General features: G+C 23.1%; 6 protein-coding genes and 1 long non-coding RNA gene across 13 annotated transcripts; 5 read left to right on the top strand and 2 right to left on the bottom strand.

Annotated features, from left to right (window-relative positions):
• The first annotated feature begins 26 nt into the window (after window positions 1-26).
• LOC122857895 (EKC/KEOPS complex subunit TPRKB-like) lies at window positions 27-1,107 on the top strand. The gene has a single exon (XM_044160365.1). It carries the CDS (start codon window positions 245-247, stop codon window positions 785-787), a length of 543 nt encoding a protein of 180 aa, XP_044016300.1. The 5' UTR covers window positions 27-244; the 3' UTR covers window positions 788-1,107.
• LOC122857889 lies at window positions 33-8,372 on the top strand. 2 transcript variants are annotated; one of them, XM_044160356.1, is made up of 4 exons: window positions 33-51; window positions 4,233-4,559; window positions 4,722-4,871; window positions 4,949-6,864. In XM_044160356.1, the coding sequence occupies exons 2-4, from the start codon at window positions 4,233-4,235 to the stop codon at window positions 6,323-6,325; spliced, it is 1,854 nt and encodes a 617-aa protein (XP_044016291.1). In that variant the 5' UTR covers window positions 33-51; the 3' UTR covers window positions 6,326-6,864. The 2 variants fall into 2 exon arrangements, with proteins under 2 accessions (XP_044016291.1, XP_044016290.1); XM_044160355.1 differs by lacking the exon at window positions 33-51 and adding an exon at window positions 2,751-3,671 and having other exon boundaries at window positions 4,949-8,372.
• Window positions 1,234-11,009, bottom strand: LOC122857888 (nuclear protein localization protein 4 homolog). 4 transcript variants are annotated; one of them, XM_044160350.1, is made up of 10 exons: window positions 10,746-11,009; window positions 10,519-10,606; window positions 10,078-10,158; window positions 9,802-10,006; window positions 9,143-9,738; window positions 8,771-9,056; window positions 8,544-8,704; window positions 2,178-2,329; window positions 1,679-2,113; window positions 1,234-1,364 (listed from the first exon to the last, which is right to left on the bottom strand). In XM_044160350.1, the coding sequence occupies exons 2-10, from the start codon at window positions 10,537-10,539 to the stop codon at window positions 1,352-1,354; spliced, it is 1,950 nt and encodes a 649-aa protein (XP_044016285.1). In that variant the 5' UTR covers window positions 10,540-10,606; window positions 10,746-11,009; the 3' UTR covers window positions 1,234-1,351. The 4 variants fall into 4 exon arrangements, with proteins under 4 accessions (XP_044016285.1, XP_044016287.1, XP_044016286.1 ...); XM_044160352.1 differs by having other exon boundaries at window positions 1,234-1,576; window positions 10,746-11,008; XM_044160351.1 differs by having other exon boundaries at window positions 10,519-10,759.
• LOC122857897 lies at window positions 10,964-12,195 on the top strand. The gene is made up of 3 exons (XR_006374267.1): window positions 10,964-11,075; window positions 11,156-11,209; window positions 12,005-12,195. It is a non-coding gene; the product is annotated as an uncharacterized LOC122857897 (long non-coding RNA).
• Window positions 12,196-12,500: 305 nt separating this feature from the next.
• On the top strand, window positions 12,501-17,854 carry LOC122857890. Of its 3 annotated transcripts, XM_044160357.1 has the most exons (11): window positions 12,501-12,628; window positions 12,812-12,917; window positions 13,932-14,023; window positions 15,001-15,110; window positions 15,196-15,318; window positions 15,390-15,721; window positions 15,776-16,072; window positions 16,146-16,336; window positions 16,403-16,591; window positions 17,015-17,071; window positions 17,298-17,820. In XM_044160357.1, exons 1-11 carry the CDS (start codon window positions 12,590-12,592, stop codon window positions 17,529-17,531), a joined length of 1,770 nt encoding a protein of 589 aa, XP_044016292.1. In that variant the 5' UTR covers window positions 12,501-12,589; the 3' UTR covers window positions 17,532-17,820. The 3 variants fall into 3 exon arrangements, with proteins under 3 accessions (XP_044016292.1, XP_044016294.1, XP_044016293.1); XM_044160359.1 differs by lacking the exon at window positions 17,015-17,071 and having other exon boundaries at window positions 12,502-12,628; window positions 17,298-17,842; XM_044160358.1 differs by lacking the exon at window positions 17,015-17,071 and having other exon boundaries at window positions 12,503-12,628; window positions 16,403-16,603; window positions 17,298-17,854.
• A 601-nt stretch (window positions 17,855-18,455) lies between these two features.
• Window positions 18,456-21,666, top strand: LOC122857885 (sodium-independent sulfate anion transporter-like). The gene is made up of 7 exons (XM_044160348.1): window positions 18,456-18,673; window positions 18,732-18,927; window positions 18,995-19,215; window positions 19,604-19,946; window positions 20,020-20,322; window positions 20,543-20,688; window positions 20,763-21,666. Exons 1-7 carry the CDS (start codon window positions 18,623-18,625, stop codon window positions 21,246-21,248), a joined length of 1,746 nt encoding a protein of 581 aa, XP_044016283.1. The 5' UTR covers window positions 18,456-18,622; the 3' UTR covers window positions 21,249-21,666.
• LOC122856485 lies at window positions 21,474-23,182 on the bottom strand. The gene is made up of 8 exons (XM_044158158.1): window positions 23,033-23,182; window positions 22,881-22,956; window positions 22,682-22,796; window positions 22,303-22,589; window positions 22,096-22,240; window positions 22,015-22,025; window positions 21,720-21,960; window positions 21,474-21,477 (listed from the first exon to the last, which is right to left on the bottom strand). Exons 1-8 carry the CDS (start codon window positions 23,180-23,182, stop codon window positions 21,474-21,476), a joined length of 1,029 nt encoding a protein of 342 aa, XP_044014093.1.
• Window positions 23,183-23,983: the final 801 nt, after the last annotated feature.

The raw sequence follows: 23,983 nt of genomic DNA, 5'->3' as shown, positions 1-23,983 counted from the left end.
AAAACTTCAGCTAATAAAAAACACTTGCATAGTGAACATCCTCTTTAAGCGGTAAATAGTTTCTTAATTTTTTTAAACAATAATTGTTTGTGTAAACAAAATAAAATAATATAAATAAATTAAAGTAATTTATTATCATCTGTTTGAAAAAACAATATTAACTAATAATAAAAAACTAGTGAATGAAAGCTAAATTTGTTTACTAAAATTTAACCTAAAAATTTCAAATTGATAAACAAAAAAAATGGAAAACTATACATTGGAATTGGATCCAAGAAGTGGAAAATTATTAAGTTTATATTTATTAACAGATATTAAAAATACAATTGAACTACGTAAAAAAATATTATCTGGTGAATTAAAATGTTGTATATTAAAAGCATCAATGATTGTTGATCCATTTCAAGTTGTTGTTGGTGTTAATAAAGCAGTACTTAGACAATTGAATAATAAGCTAATAACAAGATCATTATTTACTGAAATATTATATTGCATATCATCATCAACAAATATATCACAATCACTAGCTAAATTTGGTATTAATGATAATGACAAAAATATCATTGTCGCAATTGTTCACAGCAAAGATGAGAATAATGAATTTGAAGATAATATCAGACCACAAATTGATGGACAATTAACACCAATAAGTCAATTAAAAAATTATTCAGATATTGAATTAATTAAAAAAACTTATAAAATTGATAAAGAAGAGCTCAAGGTGTCAAGTCTTGCTGATTCAATTGTCAGCAGAATTGGAGCTGATTATCAAATTTCACTTAAATAAAAAAAAACACATTAAAATGTAAATAAAGGTTTGATAAATAAAAAAAAAGTAAATATATTTTTATGCAATTTTATTAATCACCAATAAACCATCAATATTCACGACAAAAAAAATCGCACACCTAGCCAGAATATTAGCTTCGACAAATTCGATTACAACCATGGTGAAAAATATCTTTAAATTAAACTCGCTTTTTATTTTTTTTATCTTAAATTTATTTGTCTTTAGTGCAAAAAAAAATAATAATTAACGAACGTTTATTTCAACTAAAATTAGCGAGTTTTCATACGCACCATTTATTATTAATTATTATTTTTTTTGAGCTATTATATAATTTTTTTTTTAATTTTTTTTAAACTTTTGTATCACAGATTTTTTTGTAAAAGATTCTATGAATTAAGTTGGATGACTCAAGGTGCGATTTTTATTCATTTTTCACATTCTTCAATTATTTAATTATAATTGTTTTTTTTTTTTTTAATTCAATTGTTGTAATCAGTCGTCGCACGGTGTGCACAAGTTTTAATTTTAATTAAATTAATTTGACTGTTTAGAAGAGTCGTCTCAATGTAGCATCCTAAAAGACAATATTTATTTTTTAATTTTATTAATAATAATTATTATCTTTCTTCAAAGATATTGCCAAAAAACATAAAATAAAAAAAAAAAAAAAACATGCTTAATTAAACACAAAAACTTAAATATATTTATTAATTTTTTTTTTTTCTTTTTAATATAAATAATGTGAGTAGAAATCTATGGTTCCAGTGTGCACAGCTTTATTACATCCTGTTGAATAAAATAAAATCCAAAAAAAAAAAACAAATAAAAAAATAATAAATAAATGCAAAATAAAAAAGCAAAAATTAAATGATAAAAACAATGATTTACCTTGGTAAACTACACATTTCACATGTTGCAAGTTCAGCTGGATTTAAAAATGTACAATGTGGACATGTCCATAGTGGTTGATTTGATGAACCATTACCATTTGTTGGTCCAACATCAATACCAGATGATGAATTTGATCTATTATGTCCAAATGAACCAGTGTGATTTGTCGATGTGGAAGAAGATGTTGCAGTTATTAATTGTTCAACAGTTGCCCAGTGTTCACTTTTTGACCATTCTTTAGCTTTATCATTGTCATTATTAATAATTGCATCTAATAATGTATCCATGTGTTCCATCATTGGTAACATATCCATTGTACTAATATACAATAATAAATGAAAATCCGAAACAGCATTTAAAAATTCATCTGGTGTGAATTGTTGCATGTAATTTGAAAATGCATTGAATTCTTGAATTTGTCCATCAATTAATCTACAATATTAAATTATTAATTAATTATTTATAAATAGTTATTTGTTGGGTTTAATATATTTACCTATTTTCAACTGGAAAAGGTTTTATATTGTCATTTGAATAAAATGTATATTGTGGTGTCAATGGTGTTGATGCTGGTACATCAACCAACAGATATTCAACTGGTAATGGTCTAGCAATTCTTGATACTTCATTGCCATAAGAATCTTTTTCCTGTAATAAATAATTTTTATATTTAGCTATTCAACAAAATATCAACATTATATTATTTCTATAAATATCATTTAATTATTATTGACCACGTGAATAGTCTAAGCTAAAATAATCGATAATTGCAAAATTCTAAAACACTCAATTGACTCTCAATTGGTTCAAATAAATTGGCGGTATTGTATCAAGTACTATGATTGGTTACACAATCATAATGACAAAATCTAAATCTAAATTATCATCCAATCATTAGATATTTCATCACGTCTTTTAACTTTTAATTGCTTTTAATTAAAAAAAAAATATTTAAAAATCAATTTGTCAGGGTTTTTTTTTCTTTTCTTTTTTTTTTTTTGAAATGTTATATCATTGTTATCAATGATTAAAACAGAAAAAAAATAATAATGATTAGGAAATATGATAACAGTATAAAAATGTGAATAAAAAACAAAAAAAAAAAAATTATTGGAGGGAGGGAAAATAATAGACGAAGCAACAAGCGCGATACGAACATCAGCGCCAACTTGGTCATATTATGTTGATTTCTTCTCCTCCTCTTCAACTTCCCCTCAAGTCTCAACCTCATCATCGTAATCTAACTCCCTTTTTTTTTCGCTGCCATGCCAAGTTGTAGTCAGTGGCCAGTGCTTATTCCTCAGTGTCCTCAAAGTCTTACATTAATTAATAATTACAACTTGATTTACAATTTAATCAAAAAAACACACAAAAGTTAAATATCATATTCATTACAAGCAACATTTTAAATCATACACTTGAAAAAATCAATCAAATCAACTTGATAAATTCAGATTAAAATATTAATCAAATATTATTATTATTAATAATTTTACATTGTTAATAAAAACCGGCAAGAGTTTAAATAATAATAATAATAATAAAATCACAAAAATATTTATTTCTTTATCGTTTTTTTTTTTTAATAAAAAATCTATTTTAAAAAAGAAGAAAAAAAAAAGACAGGCATTAAAAGATTAGTGGGGTTTCATGAATAATAATTAACAAAGTACCAATTGTGTGTAGTGAAAAATAATAATAAAAAATCGAAAAAATTAATCAACATCTGGGTGACAAGAGTGATGGAGAAATCATCAAAATTTGGGATTATATGAGTGAAATTATTGACATAAAATTAAGTCAAATAAAAATATTATTTAGTGGATGATAAATAATTAAAATAATATATTTATTTTTTTTTATTTTTGTTTTCAACATTGATTTCTTTAAAAAAAAAAAAAAAAACAAGTTTCCTGGTTGATTTTTTTTTGCAGCAAGAAGAGACAAGAGAAAGATATTTTTTTTTTTTAATTAAAATATACAACGCATGGTATGGATATTTAAATTATTATTTAATAAATAATTTTTATTTTTTTGTTTATTACGAGGTTGGGGGGGAGGGGGGGAATGTGTGATAATGGAAACGCGCGGGAATCTGGGATCAACCATTGCCTCTTTGTAGCATCCCCACTTTTTTATTATTCTTTTGATCTTAACCGACTTGTTCGTCACCTACCTACTCCCTCTTTCACCCCTCTTTTTAAACCGCCCTATATATTAAATCTGCCCCAATGTTCCAGTGTTTATATATCTAAATGTTTTTTTATTTTTTTTTTTTTATTTATTTGTTTACTTGCTTGAATTTCTTTTTTTTTTATTTGAAAAAAAAATAATAAAATAATAATTAGGGTAAAATGTTATTTGTAAATATAAATAAAAAAAATAAATATCATTTATTTTTTTAATATTTTGAGATTGTTTTTTTTTTAAATTGTAAAAAGTATTTTTAGTTTTTTTTTTTTCATTGTTGAAAAATTTATTTTAAATTTAATTAATTATTTTTTATTTGATTTATTTTTTTGTTATTTCAGATAAAATGTTTGATTTTCAGATGCTGGATCCAAGTGTCTTAACTGATCTTGAAGAATTAACATTATGCGGTTATTGTAAACAAAAATATAATGATAATGAACAATGTCCAAAATATTTAAGTTGCAAGCATTATTTTTGTTTAAGTTGTATTGAAAATAATTTTACAAAAGGACGTGAATTATTTTGTGCTCATTGTTGGAAAAGAACTGAATTAGGTGATGATGGAGCTGATGGTTTACCAACATATTCACCACTTCTTGCATTGGCTAATAATTTTTCATATTTTAAAACTAATGATAATAGTAAAAATATGATAAAAAAAACAACAATAGAAAATGAAAGAAAGGTAATTTAAAAAAGAATATATAAATAAAATAAATTAAACATTTAAAAATAAAAGTCACAATATGAAGCCATATTAATAACTAAGAAGATTTCTATAAGGTCAAAACCTTGCAGTATAATTTCAGGCAATTGATTAATTATAATTTTTTTTTTATTTGTTTAGAGTGAAAATTGTCATGTTCATGGAATGCCATTGGCACTTTGGTGTGGTACATGTTGTAAAGCACTTTGTCGTGCATGTGCAACACCCCAAGATCATCCTGGTCATCAAATTAAAACTCAACTTGATGCCAAAGAACAATTAATATCTGAAGTAAGTAATTAATTTTTGTACTTAATAAAATCATAAAATAAATGTATCATGGTTTTTTTTTAATTATTTAAACAAAGGTTCAACTTGAGCTATCAACAATGGGTAAATTATCAAACGAAATACAAAATTTAGCAATTCAACAACGTGAATTTTTAATAAAAATACTTGAATCATGTGTTACAATTAAAACTCATGTTGAAAATAATTTACAAAATAATTGGTCAAATATACCAGAATTATCAGATGCACGTGAAACACTTGGTAAAGTTAAAGCAAATTTACAATTAACAAATTGTCCAAATGACATAGTTAATTTACATTCACAATTATTAAATGAAAAAACACATTTACAAAAAAAATATCATGAAATGATGTTACAATGTCAACTTGATGATTTAATATGTCATTCAAATATATTATTTAATTTTGATATATTAAAACAATCAATTGACGATATTAATTGTGGTAATAATGATAATTTTATAACAAAATTAATACAACAATCAAATATTGGATTATTAAATAATCAAACAACAATTAATCCATTATTATTTCTTGCTAATTATTGCATATCACAATTATATGCAAATAATAATATTATCAATAAAAAATTATCATCATCATTTATTGATAATAATAATATACAACAAGAATTGTGTCAACAATCAATGAATTTATTAACACAACAATTACAAACAAATAATATAAATATATCACAAAAATATATAATACCATCATCAAATTCATCATCGTCATTATCATCAACAAATAATAATATTATTTATCAACAACAAAATTCATTTCTACAACAAGAAACAAGTTCATCTGGTAGTTCATCTGGTAATACCACAACATCTGGATTACTATCAATTCATTCACCAACACAATTAATTAATAATACAAATAATACAAATAATAATAATATAAATAATATAATACTTCGTGGACCTGTTAATATTTATCCAATGTATTATTTTAATATTGATGTTAATGGAGGATATTATGGTAGAATTGTCATTGAAATACGTCCAGATGTTGCACCAAATATGACAAAAAATTTTAGTATATTAACAACTGGTGAAAGTGGTATTGGATACAAGGGTTGTTCAATATTTCAATGTTGGGAAAATGAATCAATAATAACTGGTGATTTTGAGCTTAATAATGGAAGAGGTGGAAGAAGTATATTTCCTGATGGTTATTTTATGCCTGATGATACTAAATTTCCAGCAGTTAGAGGAGCTGTTGGTATGCGTAGAACACAAAAAAGACATGATAATATGGGAATGGTTGGTTCACAATTTCGTATTATTTTACAACAAATGAAAGGTTTTACTGGTATATTTGGTCATGTTGTTGAGGGACTTGAACTTGTTGAAAAAATATCAACTTATGGGGATCAAACTGGTAAACCAACTAAAAATATATTAATATCACAGTGTGGAAAATTGTAAGAAAATATTTTTCTATTTCTTTTTTTTTTTTAATTATTATTTTAAAATGGTATTTTTGAGAGTATTAAAGTATATTTTTTGAAATAAATATTATGCAAGTTAAAGATTTAAATGAGAAGAGAGATACAAAAAAAAGTATTTATCATTATTAAAAATATTTTTCAATTGAAAAATAAATATATCAATAAATTGTTTTGATGATAGATATATGTATATCTGTATTTTGCTATTAATAAGGAATCTTTTTATCATGATTCCTTTGTGTTTACGATTATCAAAGGAAAAAAAAAACAAAAAAAAAATATATATATATTTCCTATACATATGTACCTCAATTGTCGATCTGAATCGGTGATAATCTTTAGTCTATGTCTTCTATGTTTATCAAAAAACAAAAACAAATAATTGTTATATATTTGTTGGTTTTTTTTTTCTAGTAGGCTAATCAATTAGTATAATTTATTTAAAAAAAGCAAAAAAGTATATCAAAAAATGTTAATTACAATACTAATCATGTGCACGAAAAATCCAAGGCATATTTTTTTGTTTTATTTATGTTTTTTGTTGGTAAAAAAGTATAAGCATGAAAAAAAAAAAATGATCAATTTTTTAAACAAATCAATTGTTAGTAAGTTATTAATTTTTTATGTTGAAAAAAATTCGTTTAAATATTATACTATGCCTTGGTAGAAATTAAAGAAAAAAAGAAAATAATTAACGAATCAAGTTTTGAACAAATATTATTTTTAAAAAATGAAATAAATGTATTAAAAAAATTTTTTTTTTCGTTATGGCTAAAGCCAAATTATTATTTTTAATTTAAAATATAAAAAAAAATATATATTCAATATGAATGTTATGTTAAAAGAAAGAAAAAGCTAGCAAGGCCTAAGCGTGGAACGCAAAATGATAAATGTACCTTCAATTAGATCAAATAAAAAAATGATCAAGTCGATAAATAAATGTTCCAAATAATCATAAGGTTAAATTAAAAATTAAATTATAATAAAAAAGGGTAAAAACGATATAGATATAAATATTTATAAACGAGTCATTCCTTTACGTGTAAAACAATTACTACAATTATGTCTTAGAAAAACGACTTAAAAAAATTTAAAAAAATATATATTCTCGTGTAAAATTCTTATTTTGTCTAACTGTTATATATTGACACGATGAAAAATCAAATGATCTGTAGTTAAAAAAAATATTTGTGACAGAAAATTATCAATCGAAAAATACAAACGAATTAAAACAAATAATGCGTAATATTTTTGTGATTAAAAGGAGAGTTAAATGTTTTAAAAATATATTGCATAACGCGGCTGACAAATCTAAACAAAGTTTAGTTGTACCAAATGTTTAAAAGAAAAATTAATATAATGCAAATATTTTTATTTGTGTGTTGATAAATGTGAAAAGAAAAAATAGTTTATAGACAGTAAAATAGTTTTCTCCGTACTGTATATAAATATATTTTTATTAAACTAAACGAAAAAAAAAAAAAGAAAAGTTTTAGATTAATTTTAAAATATGAGTATTTAAATAAAAAAAATTATTTAAATATTACAACAAACAAGCACACTAAACAGAGCAATGATTAACGTTGATAAAAAAAAGAATTTAAAACAATGAAAATCTTCTTCGAATGAATTAAATAATAAACAAAAACTGCATGAAAAAAACAAATCAGTAAGAAATCGAATTACTGTGCATCCTTAAATCAGTCTTATTATTTTTTTATTTTATTTTTTTTCCATTTTTAAATATTTTTGTTTATTAATTTTTCAAGTTGATGATAAAAAAAAAAATTATTTTCGTTAATAAAATTGACTCCACACAAGACATCGTTTGTCGGTGGTTTAAATATTTTTCGTAATAAAATTTAATCGATATAAAATGTACGATTATGTTACTCGATCGTTTACGATATAAAAAAAAAAAAAAACGATAATATTTAGTGCTTAACTAATAGATGTACTTGAAAAAAGAAAAAAAAAAAAAACTGTCGAGCTTGGTTTATAAAACTGTTCTTCATTTCGTTCAATGAGTTTAAAATTATTTAACCCATTCATTTTAATTTAAGTGTCTCAATAATATCTATAAAATTGTCTATAAATTTTCAGCTAATTTCTACAATTATTTCCTAACAAGAATGTCTAACCAGTCTACAATCGAAATATGATTAAGCCATTAAAATAGCATATAAATTTCTTACCTTGTAGTAGACATCTGGAACATATTGTTTGTCTGTTGACTCAATGACGTATCCAAGTTCTGGTGCATCTTTTGTTGGTACCAAACAGCCATCACGTACAAGTGCCATGCATTGATTTGATACTTGATAACCTTCCATGTGTACTTGATTTTTATCATCACCTAAATTACCAATAAAAAATAAATAAATAAATTTGTAACAATAAAATATATAATAATAACAATTACCTGTAACACAAACTGTTACAAATTTTGATCCAAATGATCCACTTTTTGAAAAACGACATGAGTTTGGATATTTATTTTGATTATGTCCAGCCATAATACATTCTTGAGCAGATAAAAAATGACTCTCAATATTTCTGACATGTTTAACTGTTCCTTTTTGTATATCATCAGCAATTAAATCAGTAAATATCCATCCAACTCTTTTAATATTTAATTTTAATGCTAAATCATCAACAATTTTTTCTCTTTCATCAGGTAATAATACAATTCCATCTTTTGTGCTTTCCTAAAAGCAAAAAATAAATAATTAGTTATTTGCTTTTCGACGTGATAATAAAATTTATATATTGTTAATTTTTTAAATTTATTTACCTGTGGTGGTTCATATATTGCTGTTACAACAGCTCTTATTCCCAATGGTACATCTGAATGTATTTCATATCTACCAAGTAAATATCCCAAACGTTGATGACCAGTACTACGCCAATAATTTAAAAAACGTTCAACTAAATTTGCATTTTCAAATACAACATTATCAACATGACGATATGTTTGTTGATTTAATGTTATTGCATTTGGTTGACATTTACTACAAATACCACGTGGCCAAGGTGGATGATCTTTACATCCACGTTTAATACGACAGCTTATATCTTCTAGTTGTAAAAATTTACCTTTATCAACACCAGCAGTTAGTTTTCTTAAATATGAATGAAATGACAAATGTTTAACATTTTGTTCTTTTAAATATGCTTCATCAAATGGTTCAATTGGTGAACAATGAACACAACAACCATTTGCACCATGTCTACATAATTTTTCATCACGTTTACGTTGAATTTTACCATCCATTTTCCATAATAACTGATCAACTTCATCTTCAATAATATTTGTTGCAATTTTAGCTGTACCAATTGATGTATTACGACGACTAACACCTGGTGTTGATTCAGTTGATAAAGGTTCTTCTAAAATAATTAATTAAATTAATTTTTTTTCATTTAATTTTTCTTTTTTAAATATTAACTTACTTTTTTCAATTGAACTCAATGATGTACTGCTTGATGAATTACTTGTTAACAATGATCCATCAATTGGTGTTAAATACACCATATCACCATGTCCAAGACCACATCCTGATACACTTTTACTTCTTGATGATATAATTTCATCATTACGATTTCTTTGTTTATATAAACAAAATGCAAAACTACTCAAATCAAATGTTTCATAAACCTAAAGATAAATGTTTTTAAATGTTATTAATTTATTAATATAATTATAATTTTATTTTTAATAATTATTACCTTTTCAAAAAGTTGAAAAGTTGTATCATTTGGATCAACGTCAATTCTCTTTGTTCCATCGGGTGATTGAACTCTCAGGGTCTTTAAAAATGAAAAAATTAATTTTTTTTTTTTTTTTCAAACAGTTTACTCCAAGTTTTAATATTAATAATAAAAAAAATATAAACAATTATTTATACAGTATAATAATGCTATAATTAAATTAATTAATTATTATAAACAATGATTTGTTTATTAATTTATTAAATTGTTTATTAGTTGGCGTAGGTTTCTGTAGCAACGGTAAATAATTGACGCATGTCTAAGGTCGTAAACATTGATAAAAAATAATAATTAATAATTAATAATAATTGTGAAATAAAAAAAAATATAATACAATTATTAATAAATTATAAATAAATATTAATTTTAATTGAAAATTATAGATATTTATAAACTTACAATTTGCGTTAATTTTGACATTTCGCCGGTTGATGAGAGAGCATCAGCTGTTCCCCAATTTGTGTGCGTTGTTCTGTCTAGATGACAACTTGAAATTTAAAAAAATCCCTAGTATTGTTTATTATGTTTTTTATTTGTTTATTTATTTTTTTATATTAAATCCCCAACAATGTACAAAGAAAGAGATTGAAAATTTTGTCGAGTAATCAACTTTTGGGTAAACTAACCTCAAATTATTTGACGTTAAATGTATTATTTATTATTGGTTTGTTTATATTTTTAAATGTATATTTTGTAATATTAAATTTGTTAGTACAATTTATTGTTAAATTATATTATTTTTTTATTTATAATATAACTTGGAGGTTGATAATCCTGGGTAACTTTTTAATACAACAGACAAGGTTTTACTTTTTTTATTTTTCTATTATTTTTTTTTTTTGTCTGTCACGTTACTTGATCCAACACACAGAAAGACTGAACTCTTTTTTTTTTTTTCAACACATGCATATGGTGGTGTACATGCATAAAGATAAATTTGTGTTAAAATTTTAAACGTGAGTAAGCATAATATAAATAACAACAAACAAATAATATAAACAAAATTAATTAATTTAAAATTTTTTTTATGTTTTAGGCAATTTAATTTTTTCCAGTAAACAAATCAAGATAATTTAATTAACTGAATTTTGTAAGTTTTTATTAACAAATTAATTAATTTAATAATTGTTATTATTATTAATAATCCATAATTTATTTATTCTAAATTGACAACTTTTTTGTTAAATTAAATTTATTTTGGTCAAAAAAAAAATACATAAATTTATGGGAATTTTTATAATTTTTTTGTTGGTGTTACTTTCTATGATTATATTTAAAAAAAGATATTTTTTAATTTAATTGTTGTTAAAAAAAATCATTTAGATATTGTAAAAAAAAAAAAAAAAAGTAAAATTAAAAATTCCTTTATGAAATTGAATATATTTTAAATTAATAATTAAATTAAAATTGAATACTAAAAAAAAATATAATTTAATTGATTTTAAATAGTACAATTAATGAATAATTTAAAATGTTATTCAATTCTAATTAAGCAAGTATTTTTTATCAATTAAATAAAATAGTAAAAATTTTATTTATTTTTATTTAAAAAAAAGCAGCAAAATATTATTGACCTCTTTTGATAAAAAATTTTGGTCTTTTTAATTTGTATTTAAATAATTTCATGCATGTGTATAAATAATGTTTTAACTAATTTTAAATATTCTTGTAAGTTAAATTAAATAATTGAATTTTAACTCGGTTTATTGCAAATGACCCTCTTTTGCCATCGTAAATTCTTTGCCAAGAATTAGACATGCTTATACCGCCCTCTTTTTACCTCTCTCTCTCAAAAAAAAATAATATATATTTTCTCATAAAAATAATTCTATCTTTCTCTCTCTGTCATCATCATAATCATCATCATCATCATCATCAACATCAGCATCAGCATCAAGTGTATCATGTGAGAAACTAGAATTTGTGAAAATCAGCTTTCTGTTTCTCGTTGGATGCATTTAACACCAGACACTTGAAGCAGTCTCTTCCTTTTATTTATTTTTTTTTAATAAATTATTTAAATAATTATAAATTAATTTTTTTATTTCTTGTCATTAATATAATTATATTGTTCAATACTATTTTAATCATTTGAAAAAAAACGAAAGTTCAATTGTGATTTTATTTAATTTATAAAAATATATCTTAAAATATTCAACTCAAATAATACAACAGGTATGTTTATTAAATTTGAATTATTTTTTTAAATTAATTAGTTAATTAGTACAATAGATAATATCGAAAACTACCTGATAAATTTATCAATCAACTGTCAATCAAGTCGATCAGTTGATTTATCTGCTTTTTTTTTATTTCAAATTTTTTTTTACGATTTATTTACGTATTTATAATGATTTATTTTCGATTTTGGCTGTTTAATTCTTGTTTCAATTTCAATGAGTTTGTTGACTTGTTTGATACACTTGTCGTGTGTTTTTATCATTTATAAAATTATTGATTTTTAATAATCATGATTAGATTTATTTCTTTTGAAGAACGTAAACGTGATGTGAGTATTTTTAAAATACTGAAATGTAATTAAATAATTATCACAGCTGGTGGCTTATTTCCAGTCTGATAATTAATATTTTTTTTTAGAATAATTTATAAATAATATACAGATAAAAACAAAAGAAAAAAGTTTAATTTTTAAGCTTGAATTATTTGGAAAAAAAAATTTATTTAATTTCAGGCAATCAACAGGATGGAAGACGACGATGAATTGGGAACAAAAGTTGAACTTTATATTTATGATTTGACAAAAGGAGCAGCAACCTTGATGGCACCAATTTTAATAGGTAAAAATAAAAATTTTTTATACATTTAAAAATAAATGAATCAAAGTCTAAACATAATAAAAATAGTTTTAAAAAATACATAAACATTTATATTTTATTATTATAATAAATATATTTTTTTTATTTAAACAAAATTTTTAACAACGTCACAGTATGACAGTGCCAAATCAAGACATTTACTCACAATTGTACTATAGCCAATTTATCATGTCTATTTTTATTAAATCAGTCAATTTTAATTTTAATTTTATACTGATGATTAAATAAATGTATTTTATAAACATTGTCAAAAATTTAAATTATGACTCAATGTTTAATTTTCTTTGCAATTTAATTTATTGACAACTGTCAAATTTGAGCTTCAAAAAAACAAATAATTTTATTAAATTCTGGCATTAAATATTGCGGAAGTTTATTGAACAAAAAAACATGTTGATAATTTTTTTTTTTTTTTTGTTTTATGAATAATTTAAATTCAAGGTTTCAATTTTCATAAATTTACAAATATTTCGATTCATGTAAGAATATAAAGCTAAATTATTAAAAATTATTTCGAAAAATATTTATTGGAAAATTTTGATTATTAAATTGATGCACTTGACATACACTTGTTATTTTTATTTGATAGAAAAAAAAGCTTAAAGTGTCTATTTGTTGAAAAAAAAAAAAATAAAATAACTAAAAGGTTTGTGACCCTGTTTAGTTTTTTTGGAAGAATTGGAGAGAGACCAATGAGGATGTGCTCAAGAAACATAGCCAGAATAGAATTAACCATTAAAAAATATATTTTTTTATTTTTTTATTCAAAAAGAAAGATTAAAAAATAAGAAAATATTTTATGTGAGATGCTGACTATCACGGAAGTTATTTTCTAATTTAGGAAAACTGGGTCAACTTTAAATTTCGAGTTGTTAAACTATTATTATTTCAACGTAAATTATTAACATTTTAAAATTTTATATTATCAAACAAATGATGTTTATTATTTATGTTTTATTTGTTTTTTATTTTTAGGAAGACATTTGGATGGTATATGGCATACATCAATTGTTGCATATGGCAGAGAATATTTCTACGGACCAACCGGTGTACAAAGTATTAGACCAGTATGTATTATTAATTTTATTTTCAAAAATTAATTAACAATCACTTTCCTACAATATTTCGTGATTTTATTTGAAATAAATATTGTCAATTGATTTGTAATTTTTTTCTTCAATTATTTTTCGATTTAACTTCATCGAAATAATTTAATTTTTGAAAAATTTCTATCATTGTATTTCGAGTCTCAATTAGGCATTTATTTTCTATATTTAAAAATAAACTTGAACAATAAATTATGTAAAATTTAAATTCAATTATTTTATAAAAAATATATTTTTTTTTCGATTGGAAATTTCGATTACAAAATATTTCGATTTGTAAAATACATCTTGAATATTTTTTAAATTTAAAAATATATAATAGTAAAAAAAAATAGTAGAAAAATATAAAAACATTTTTCAATTTCCCCTTAGTTGTTTTTTTATTTTTTTTTATAATTTATAAAAAGATAAAAAGTAAATTTGTAATGGTAGTTGGGGAGCCACTTGCTATACGATACGATCATTCCAACGTTGGACTAAATTTGGTCCGGATGATTCCAAAAATAAAATTCATCATTGCCTCGTTTTAAAATCTCAACATACATGATACTTATTTCTTTTCATACATTCTCTTGTTGGGCACTCAAAGCTGCCACAAATTATAATCAGTAAGTCCCCGGTTAATTTTTTTTTTAAATTATCAATTTATAATTTATCATAAAACAAACATTGTTATATTTAATTCGATCAATTTCATCTATCAAAGATTATTTCCATTCATATTATATTTTATCATTGTGCATTTTTTTTATTTTTATCATATGCGTAATTATTATTATCATCAGTGATGTGTCACAGTGTATTTTATCTACTAATTTATTTAATAATAATTTTTTTTTAAAACTATATTTGCGTTCTTTTGAAAAGTGTTTAAAAAAAAATTTATAATATTTATTAAATTAGATTTTTAATATATTTATTTATTTTTTTTTCTCAAGGGTGGAACTCCATTGGGTGAACCATTAAAAATTGAAACATTGGGTCAAACATTTCTTCCATACTCGGTATTTCTCGAGTACATCAACGGACTTGGTACATCAAAATTTGCGTTAGTAAAATTTATTAATAGATTAATAAATAATTGGCAAGATTTAAATTAAAATAATAATAATAATATTTTAATTATATTACAGACCGGGTTCGTATCATCTGTTACGTTTAAATTGCAACTGTTTTTCTGACGAAGTTAGTAATTTTCTTGTTGGCAGTGGTATTCCAAAATACATACTTGATTTACCAGAAGAAATTCTTAATACGTAAGTAAATAGAATCATAATTTATATTTAGAATAAAACGCATAAAAAAAAAATAATAATTTTATTAACAGAAAAATTGGACAAGCATTAGCACCACTTATTGAAACACTTGCTAGTCATTCAAGTGCTGGTTTTACTGTTGGTCATAGATTTGTTGAACCACGTATACAAAGAGAATTATCACCAGATTATCAATTATTAAATACTGAAATTGAAGAAGCAAGATTAAATTCAATTGCATTAGAAGAAAGACGTAATGTATTGAATGAAAAATTAGCTAAAAAAGAAAGAAAAAAAAAGAAAAAAAAGAAAGATAAAAAAGATAAAAAAATTGAACAACAAAGTGGTAGTGAAAGTAATAGTACTGGACCAAGTAATTACGAAACAATGGCAGAAAGTGAAGGTATATTAGCATTAATTAATAAAAAATAATAAATAAATTAATTATAAATAATAGTTGTAGAAATTCAATCATCAAATGGTGGTGATATTGGTGCTGAAATGATGCCATCAGAACGTGTACTACAAATGGAAGCTGAAGAAAGACGTGAAGTTGAAGAAAAAAAACGTCAACGTGATCCACCAATTGTATTTAAAGATGATATTAATTTAACAAAAGAATTTGAATCACTTGGTAATATACTTGATGGTAAATTAAATGATACTGAATTAACAAATCTTGATGAGCTACGTCAGTATGTCATTGAAAATGAAGGATCATGGGCACTTGGTGATAATTTTCTAAATTTTATTGGTAATTATATTAAAGATAAATATCAAATTAATAATATAAATCATAAGCATTAATTTTTTAAAATTAATTACAGGTAGAATATTGTATGACAAAACATTACAAAGTGAAGCAAGAGTTAAATTATTAAATATACTTGGTTATGCTGCATTGAAAGATGATGTTATATTATTGCTACATCAAGATCGACGTGAACATATTCTTATGAATTATGCATTTGATATTGATCGTCATCCAATTGAAGAACAACTTCCACTTGCACAATTTGTAAGTTAAATATATAAATTGTTAATTTGTTTATCATGTAATAATAATAATTGAAATCATTTACAGATGGCAAATATGTTTGAAAATTTAAGTAGCTCTGAATGGTTACTTTATATATCTGAATGGCAATATAATAATCAAGGTATAAGCAATATAAGAGTCACAACAAAAGTATCAGTACACACATTGCTATCAGAATCATCTGCTCTTCAAGAAAGAGGTGCAGCTATTATTCACAACCTTGCTTGCAAGGAGGTAAAAACTGTGGTCTGTATTTTATTTAATCACTGTTTTTTGTTCTAATTATTATACTGACATTGACACACTTTTTTTTTTATTTTATTTACCCACATTTTATCAATCAAATAAAATCTTTTTTTTGCATTAAGCTTGTAATACATAACATAAATCATAATACTAATATTGCAAAACCAGAAGTGCTGCCTTAATTCGTATAATTTTTTAAATTAACTTGAATTTTTTTTTTATTTTTTGTACGAAATATTTAAAATGCTTGAGGAATATTTATCTAGCTCTATGTTAAACTCATATATTTGATGATTTTTAATTGTAAATTAAAACCTTAAAAAAAAATATTTAAATCGAAATTTTTTAAATTAAAAATAATATTGCCAGGACGGATTATTTTGTAGGGTTTGGATATATATTTTTTTTCAGAAAATGAACAAAAACAAAAAACTCCGGCAACTATTACCAAATGGCAGCATTTCTAAGGTACTTGTCCCAGTTTTTTTTTTTTTTTTTCTGTTGATTTTATTAACACCCAAGGTGAGTCTTATCCTGCGAACAAAAAAAAAAAAACAATATCCATGGCTTTTAAATTTATTAATACTATTTTAAACAATCATGATAATTATTTAAAAAAAAAAAATAAATAAACAATGAATTTAAGTAATAAACAAGTAACTTTTTACTTAATTTTTTCGTTAATATTTTTCAGGTATTTGATGATGTTGCTGTTGAATTAACAATGGCAATATTACAATACTTCAATGGAAGCCCATCAGAAGAACAACTTTATGCTTGTATGAAATCACTTGCACGTTTTACACAAATAAGTGGACAAGAAGTGCCACAATTGATCCAAATGATTGGACCAGAGCCCAAAAAATTCCGTGGTATTTCACAAAGGATCGATGAAATGGTTGATCTTGTCAGCAAAAAACTTCGTTAATTAATAAAAAAAAATAAACATAATCAAAATTAGATACTTATTATTATTACTATTATCTTTTTGTTTAAAATACTTGAAAAATTTCATAATTTTTTTTTACCAGTAGATTGATTTTTCAATTTAAAAATAATATTTCTTTTTAAAAAAAAAATAAAATAAAATGTGCATTTTTTTGTTTACAATCAATAATTTTTTCATGATCTATTTATTTTCCTTTTTTTTTTGTGAGTTTTAATTTAAGTAAATAATTATTGTTATGGGCTATGTACAAAATATGTGTCATTTAAATAATAAACTATATGAAAAAAAAAGTATAATGATTTGTAATTTTCCAGTAGTCAAGAGTTAATGTCAAGAGTTGTATATGGACAAGTATCTTGTCAATTATCATTAAATTAAATTAAAAAATTGTGCTAGTAATATACACGTTTAATTTGATGATATGACTCTATGAAAAGATCAACGTATACATTGCAAAAAAGTACAAATAAAGAATAAAATAAATATCTTGTTTGATAAGTATAAAAATATTTATTATTATTTAAAAAATAATAATAATATAAAAAAAAAAAACAAGGCTTCCGTGTATTCAATGTTTCTTATCATTATTAAAATCTGAACATGTGTATTTGATAGATTTTATATGTGCAAAACGTTATCCACTTATTTACATGTTCATTTAACAAAAGATAATGAAAATTTTTACTCAAGAAAATATGATTAGTCTCAAAAGTTTGCTTGTCAGTAACACACATTAAAAAAATATATATTATTTTCATTTAAATATAAATTAATTAAAACAAATAATAAATTATTTTTATTTTCTTAAATAAATAAATAAATAAATAAAAAAGTAAGTATTATTTTTTATTAAATAAATAAATTTTTAAATTATAATTTTTATTTTATATTTTACAGTGACAAGATATAAAAATGATAAAGATGATAAAGAAAATAATAAAAAAATTTTGCAAAATAAAAATTGCAAATATTATATTAAAAAATATATTCCAATAACTAGATGGTTACCAAATTATTCACGTTTTTATGCAATATCTGATTTTATTGCTGGTATTACACTGGGCCTGACAATGATACCACAAAGTATTGCATATGCATCACTTGCTGGTTTAACACCACAGGTTTGTAAATATTTCATAGAAACAAAACAAAATTTATATTTTAATTTGAATTTTTCAGTATGGACTTTATTCTTCATTTGTTGGTGGTTTTATTTATGTTTTTTTTGGAACAATTAAAGAGGTGTCAATTGGTGCAACATCATTAATGTCACTTGTAACTGCTGAATACACTCATGACATGCCAATTGATTATGTTGTACTATTAAGTTTCATGGCTGGTTGTGTTGAACTTCTCATGGGTTTATTAAACCTTGGTAAGTTTTAAATTAATAATTAATTTATTACCATTTATTTATTAATTTATTTTAATGCAAATTTTAGGTTTTTTAGTTGATTTTATATCACTACCAGTTACATCAAGCTTCACATCAGCGACATCAATAATCATTGTATTGTCACAGCTACCAGGACTTCTTGGTCTTCGTATAAGATCTGAAAGAATATTAGAAATAATTTATAAAACATTTAAACAAAAATCTAACATAAGATACAATGATACTATTCTTGGTATAATGTGTATAATATTTTTACTATTATTTAGAGTAAGTAAAAATAAAATATAAGTTTTACAGGCTCGGGAAGTTTGTCTGTTATTTCAGATCGCCAAAAATACCATTGCAACATGGTGAAATATAGTTAGAAAAAAAGGTCTTATGTTTTTGGCCCAAAGAAATTCTCTCTCCCAAAGAAATTCTCTTCCCTCAAAAAATAAGGCTTTTTTTAAAAGGCCAATAAAAATAAGGCCATTTTTTGAGACCATTTTTCCGATGTACGAGGTTCAGGTCGTCTTTTTTTCTAACTATTTTTCACCATGTTGACATGGTATTTTCGGTGATCTGAAATAACAGACAAACTTCCCGAGCCTGAATATAACATATTTCGTTTTAAATATTTAATAATAAAATATATATATAATTTACATCTCAACAGAAATTAAAAGACATTGACTGTACTCGTATTAAACAGATAAATTTAAAATTTGGATTATTGATGGAAAAGATTTTTTGGTTTTTATCTGTATCAAGAAATGCATTGATTGTATTTATAACATCATATTTAACATTTATACAACAACATGATAATGGTGAATTAATATTTTTAACAGCTGGTAATGTTAAACAGGGTTTACCAAAAATAACATTACCACCATTTACAACATCTATTGGAAATGTAACATATAATTTTCAAGATATGTGTACAAATTTAGGAAGTGGAATAATTATGATACCACTTATTGCTGTTCTTACAAATGTTGCTATTGCAAAAGCATTTGGTAAGATAATTTTACAATTATTAATTTAATGAAAAAAATGGATTTTGTTATTAATATTTAATTTATTAAACAGTTACAGATAGACCAGTTGAAGCAACACAAGAAATGTTAACACTTGGTGTTTGTAATATTGCTGGAAGTTTTGTATCATCAATGCCAACATGTGGTGCATTTACAAGAAGTGCTGTATCAAGTGCAAGTGGTATACAAACACCAATGGCTGGTATTTATTCTGGTGTATTAACACTACTTGCATTGAGTTTTTTAACACCATATTTTGGCTTTATACCAAGAGCAACTCTATCTGCTGTACTTATGACTGCTGTTATATTTTTAATTGATTTAAAAATTATTAAAATTTTATGGAAAGGAAATAGTAAGTTGCATGAAATAAACGAAAATTATATTTTTTAAATTATATTTTCTAATTGATCAATTTGGAAAAAATATTTACACAAATTTTAAAGGAAAATAATTTGATGATTTATGAAAAAATAATATTTACATTTGAAAAAAAAAAATGTGTTTAATTAAAATTTCGATAATAAATTATTATATTGTTATTTAAATATAATAAATTATTTTTATTTTGACAGAGAAAGACTTTTTTGTTGCTGGTATGACTTTTTTTATTTGTATTATTTACAATGTTGAAACTGGTTTACTTTGTGGAACAGCAACAAATGCATTGTTTTTATTATATTTATCAGCAAGACCAAATGTTGAAGTTCATTTGCGACAGGTATGTAAAATAATTTATGTTAATTGTTTATATTAATTTGACATAATTATTAATATGATATTTATTTGTTTAAGACAATTTTGGGACACAAGTATGTGTTGGTGAAACCAGAGGTAGGATTATTTTATCCAGCTGTATCATTTTTAACAGCTAAAATAACAAGAATATCACAACGTGAAGCTGAATGTGTGTATCCAGTTGTTGTTGATTTTGAAAGATTTCAGGGTATAGATTATACAGCAACAAAAGGAATCGAAAGATTGGTGCTTGCATTTGAAGGAAAATCACAGAAATTAATTTTTCTACAAGTCAATCAGTATGTTGCTAAATCAATAAGTAATTTTGGTTTAATGAAAAATGTTAAATTTATTGACAATGAAGATAGACTATTAGAAATTCTTCAAGATGAATCTGTCGAAACAAATTACATTATTCCAACGTTGAAAGAACTTGCTGAAAAATCAGATTCAGCAGATAAAAATTTTAGAGAATTAAATAAAGAATCTTTACAATTACCAGAACAACAAGCACTATTAAAAAATAAAAATGATAAAAAATAATTATTCACTAAATTATAAAACAATTAACATTAAAAATTTTTAATAACAATTTATATTAATTTTTTTTTCAATTTATTTTTACTTTTTAATTTTATTTAAAATAAATTAATTCAATAAAAGTTTATATTAAATTTAATATTAATAATTTTAATTTGTTTTTTAAATTTTCATATGGAAAAAAAATTATCTCATATTTTTAGCAGTGTAAATTGAACCTGTCTCTATTTACCTGACAAATTAAAAATAAAATCTCATGATACATTTTCGCAAGAAAAATTTCGAAATTTCGAAATTTCGAAAATTTTCTCTTTAAATTTTTTTTCTATATTTATTTTGTAACTATTATATTCACTTGTCAATTAAATTTATAATTTCTTTACAATTAATTAAATACAGTTACTTGATTTTATTGTTAAAATATTTCGTCATTATTATTCTTCATCATTAATGATTTTTTTGCCATTTAATAACTTATCAATATTATTGCTTAAAATATCTTCATCCATAAAATAAGAAGGATTAAATGGTTGTATTTGTAGTCCAATAAAACCACCAGATTTATCCTGTGTTTTGTAATGAATTGTAATTCCAGAAAGTGGTACTGATGGACTTGTTATTACTGGTTGAGCATCAATAAATGGAATAATTGTTTGACTAGCATCCAATTGCCAATCAGATATTTCAAATGTTACGTATGAATTTTTTTTGTTTACTATATTATTTGGAGTTTTTAATTTTGTTGGAACATCAGCACTATTAGGAATACTCAGAGCCATTCTATTGAAATAAATAAATATTAATTTAATATTAAATTAAATTGATAAGATTTTTATATATTTAATTTTACCTTGGTTTAGAAATGGATGCTAAAAAACAATTTGAAATAGACCACCATTCAGCAGTATCAGGAATAAGTTGTAAATTTTCTTCATTAATACTTGTTGCTAGTATTCCAATCGAAATTCCATCAGAACATTCAATAAATTTAACTCCTAATCATAAAAAAGTAATTATATAATTTGTATTTTAACTAAATTAAATTTATAAATATTACCTTGAATTAATTTTCCTGGTGGTGCTACTAAATTATCAAGATACATATTTCTCCAATTGTAATCTAGTCTTACTGTTTTGTAAGGATGATTATTTTTGTGAGAAGAATATTGTTGATCAGTTGAATTTAATGAGTATGGTGGTAAAGTACCTGGATTAAATGTTGATACATAATTTGAATCCCAACTTTGTTGATTAGCATCAACAGTTCCATTTATAAAAATACCAACTCGTATTTTTAAGACAATTGTGTCACCATCAATATCAAATTTTATTCCTGTAACAACTCTGCAAGAAAAATGTACAAAATAAATTGAAATATATATAGACAAAAATAAACTATGAATATATTTTTTAATAATAATATTTTCAATTCATACCCTTGATCATGTTTTGCTCGTACTTCTTGTAGACTAAATTTATTAATTGAATTGATGTTAAATTCATTATCACAATAACAAGCACAAATATCACATTTTTCTGCTTCATAATTTGCTGAAAATACTCCAGCAGAAGGTGTTAAAAAATATTTTTTATTTTTTGATATTTCTTCATAGCTAACAATATTATTTCCTTGACATTTATTTGTCCATGAGCCAATGCTTTGTCCATCATCATTTTTAAAAGCTTGATATCTTCTATTTGATTGATTTTCCTAAATAACAATTGTAAAGTAATAATTAATATTTCTAAATGGAAATTACTATTAAAATATTTAAATGATAACTAACCGATAAACAAATATCATTTATTGAAACCTTCCAGCAATTTCTCAAGTATCCTTGACATTGATGTGGAGAATTATTAAGTACAAACGGTGACAATACTTTTGAATAATCACTGCATGACGAACTATCGTCACATATATTTTTATTTTTCATTATATCTTTTCCAATCACATGAGTTGTAATAAAATTTTTCAACTCAATAAAATTGATACCTATAATAATAATTATTGATTGTTAATTGAGTACATAAATTAAGTAAATCATTTCGAAATTTCTTTTTCGAAAAAATTATACCTTCTTGGAATTCCTTTGGATCACATTTATATAAATTTTGTGATGGCAATTTGACAATTACTGGCAGTGATTCTTTAGCCAATAAACCTAATTTTCTTTTTAATATTTTTTTTTTTTCTACACTCGGTGAGTTTTTATAAAATGCCATTGAATACATATTAAGTATTGTCAATGATAAACAATTGTATACATTATATAACTGTTGTTCAATTGTCATCAAAACATCACAATTTTTTTTTTCCTTATGATTAAAAAAATTATATAAAAATTAGTATTATAAATGATAAAAAAAATAATTTATTTACTTACTTTATTTTTTTTATCAATATTTAATATTGTATTAAATAATCCATCAACATTGAATAACGTATCATCTGATTTTTCAGTGACAAATGAATAAATTTTATTCAGTGAAAATTTAACATCACCAGTTATAATTTTTGCTGATGTATTTGAATTATTAATAATAAATTCAGTAAAATTTTTTGTATACAATTTATTCATAAAAAAAATTGATGATTGTAAATCCAAATAATTTTGAGAGTCTTGATCATTTAAATTTTCAGCAACACTGCTCAATACATTGAACAATAAATTATTACAAACATCAGTATGTTTATTTGTTTGCTCGATAATAGATTTTTCATAATTTGTTATATG

This window comes from Aphidius gifuensis, linkage group LG5, assembly GCF_014905175.1.
Source record: "Aphidius gifuensis isolate YNYX2018 linkage group LG5, ASM1490517v1, whole genome shotgun sequence".
NCBI lineage: Eukaryota > Metazoa > Arthropoda > Insecta > Hymenoptera > Braconidae > Aphidius > Aphidius gifuensis.
Note: the sequence above shows the minus strand (reverse complement) of the source record. Positions and strands in the feature narration are given on the sequence as shown.

Excerpts from the sequence above, each read along its gene's own strand:
- LOC122857895 (XM_044160365.1), top strand. The coding sequence starts at position 245 with ATGGAAAACTATACATTGGAATTGGATCCAAGAAGTGGAAAATTATTA.
- LOC122857889 (XM_044160355.1), top strand. Across the intron at positions 4,560-4,721 it reads CAATAGAAAATGAAAGAAAG|AGTGAAAATTGTCATGTTCA; the intron begins GTAATTTAAAAA and ends TTATTTGTTTAG. Across the intron at positions 4,872-4,948 it reads AAGAACAATTAATATCTGAA|GTTCAACTTGAGCTATCAAC; the intron begins GTAAGTAATTAA and ends ATTTAAACAAAG.
- LOC122857888 (XM_044160350.1), bottom strand. The coding sequence starts at position 10,539 with ATGTCAAAATTAACGCAAATT. Across the intron at positions 2,330-8,543 it reads TTCCAGATGTCTACTACAAG|GAAAAAGATTCTTATGGCAA; the intron begins GTAAGAAATTTA and ends TATTTATTACAG. Across the intron at positions 2,114-2,177 it reads CCTTTTCCAGTTGAAAATAG|ATTAATTGATGGACAAATTC; the intron begins GTAAATATATTA and ends TTAATATTGTAG.
- LOC122857890 (XM_044160357.1), top strand. The coding sequence starts at position 12,590 with ATGATTAGATTTATTTCTTTTGAAGAACGTAAACGTGAT. Across the intron at positions 12,918-13,931 it reads GATGGCACCAATTTTAATAG|GAAGACATTTGGATGGTATA; the intron begins GTAAAAATAAAA and ends TTTTATTTTTAG. Across the intron at positions 17,072-17,297 it reads CAAATGGCAGCATTTCTAAG|GTATTTGATGATGTTGCTGT; the intron begins GTACTTGTCCCA and ends AATATTTTTCAG.
- LOC122857885 (XM_044160348.1), top strand. The coding sequence starts at position 18,623 with ATGATACCACAAAGTATTGCATATGCATCACTTGCTGGTTTAACACCA. Across the intron at positions 19,947-20,019 it reads TGCTATTGCAAAAGCATTTG|TTACAGATAGACCAGTTGAA; the intron begins GTAAGATAATTT and ends TTTATTAAACAG. Across the intron at positions 20,323-20,542 it reads AATTTTATGGAAAGGAAATA|AGAAAGACTTTTTTGTTGCT; the intron begins GTAAGTTGCATG and ends TTATTTTGACAG.
- LOC122856485 (XM_044158158.1), bottom strand. The coding sequence starts at position 23,182 with ATGAAAAATAAAAATATATGTGACGATAGTTCGTCATGCAGTGATTAT. Across the intron at positions 22,797-22,880 it reads TGGCTCATGGACAAATAAAT|CAAATTATGAAGCAGAAAAA; the intron begins GTCAAGGAAATA and ends GAGTATTTTCAG. Across the intron at positions 22,241-22,302 it reads ACCAGGAAAATTAATTCAAG|GAGTTAAATTTATTGAATGT; the intron begins GTAATATTTATA and ends TTTTATGATTAG.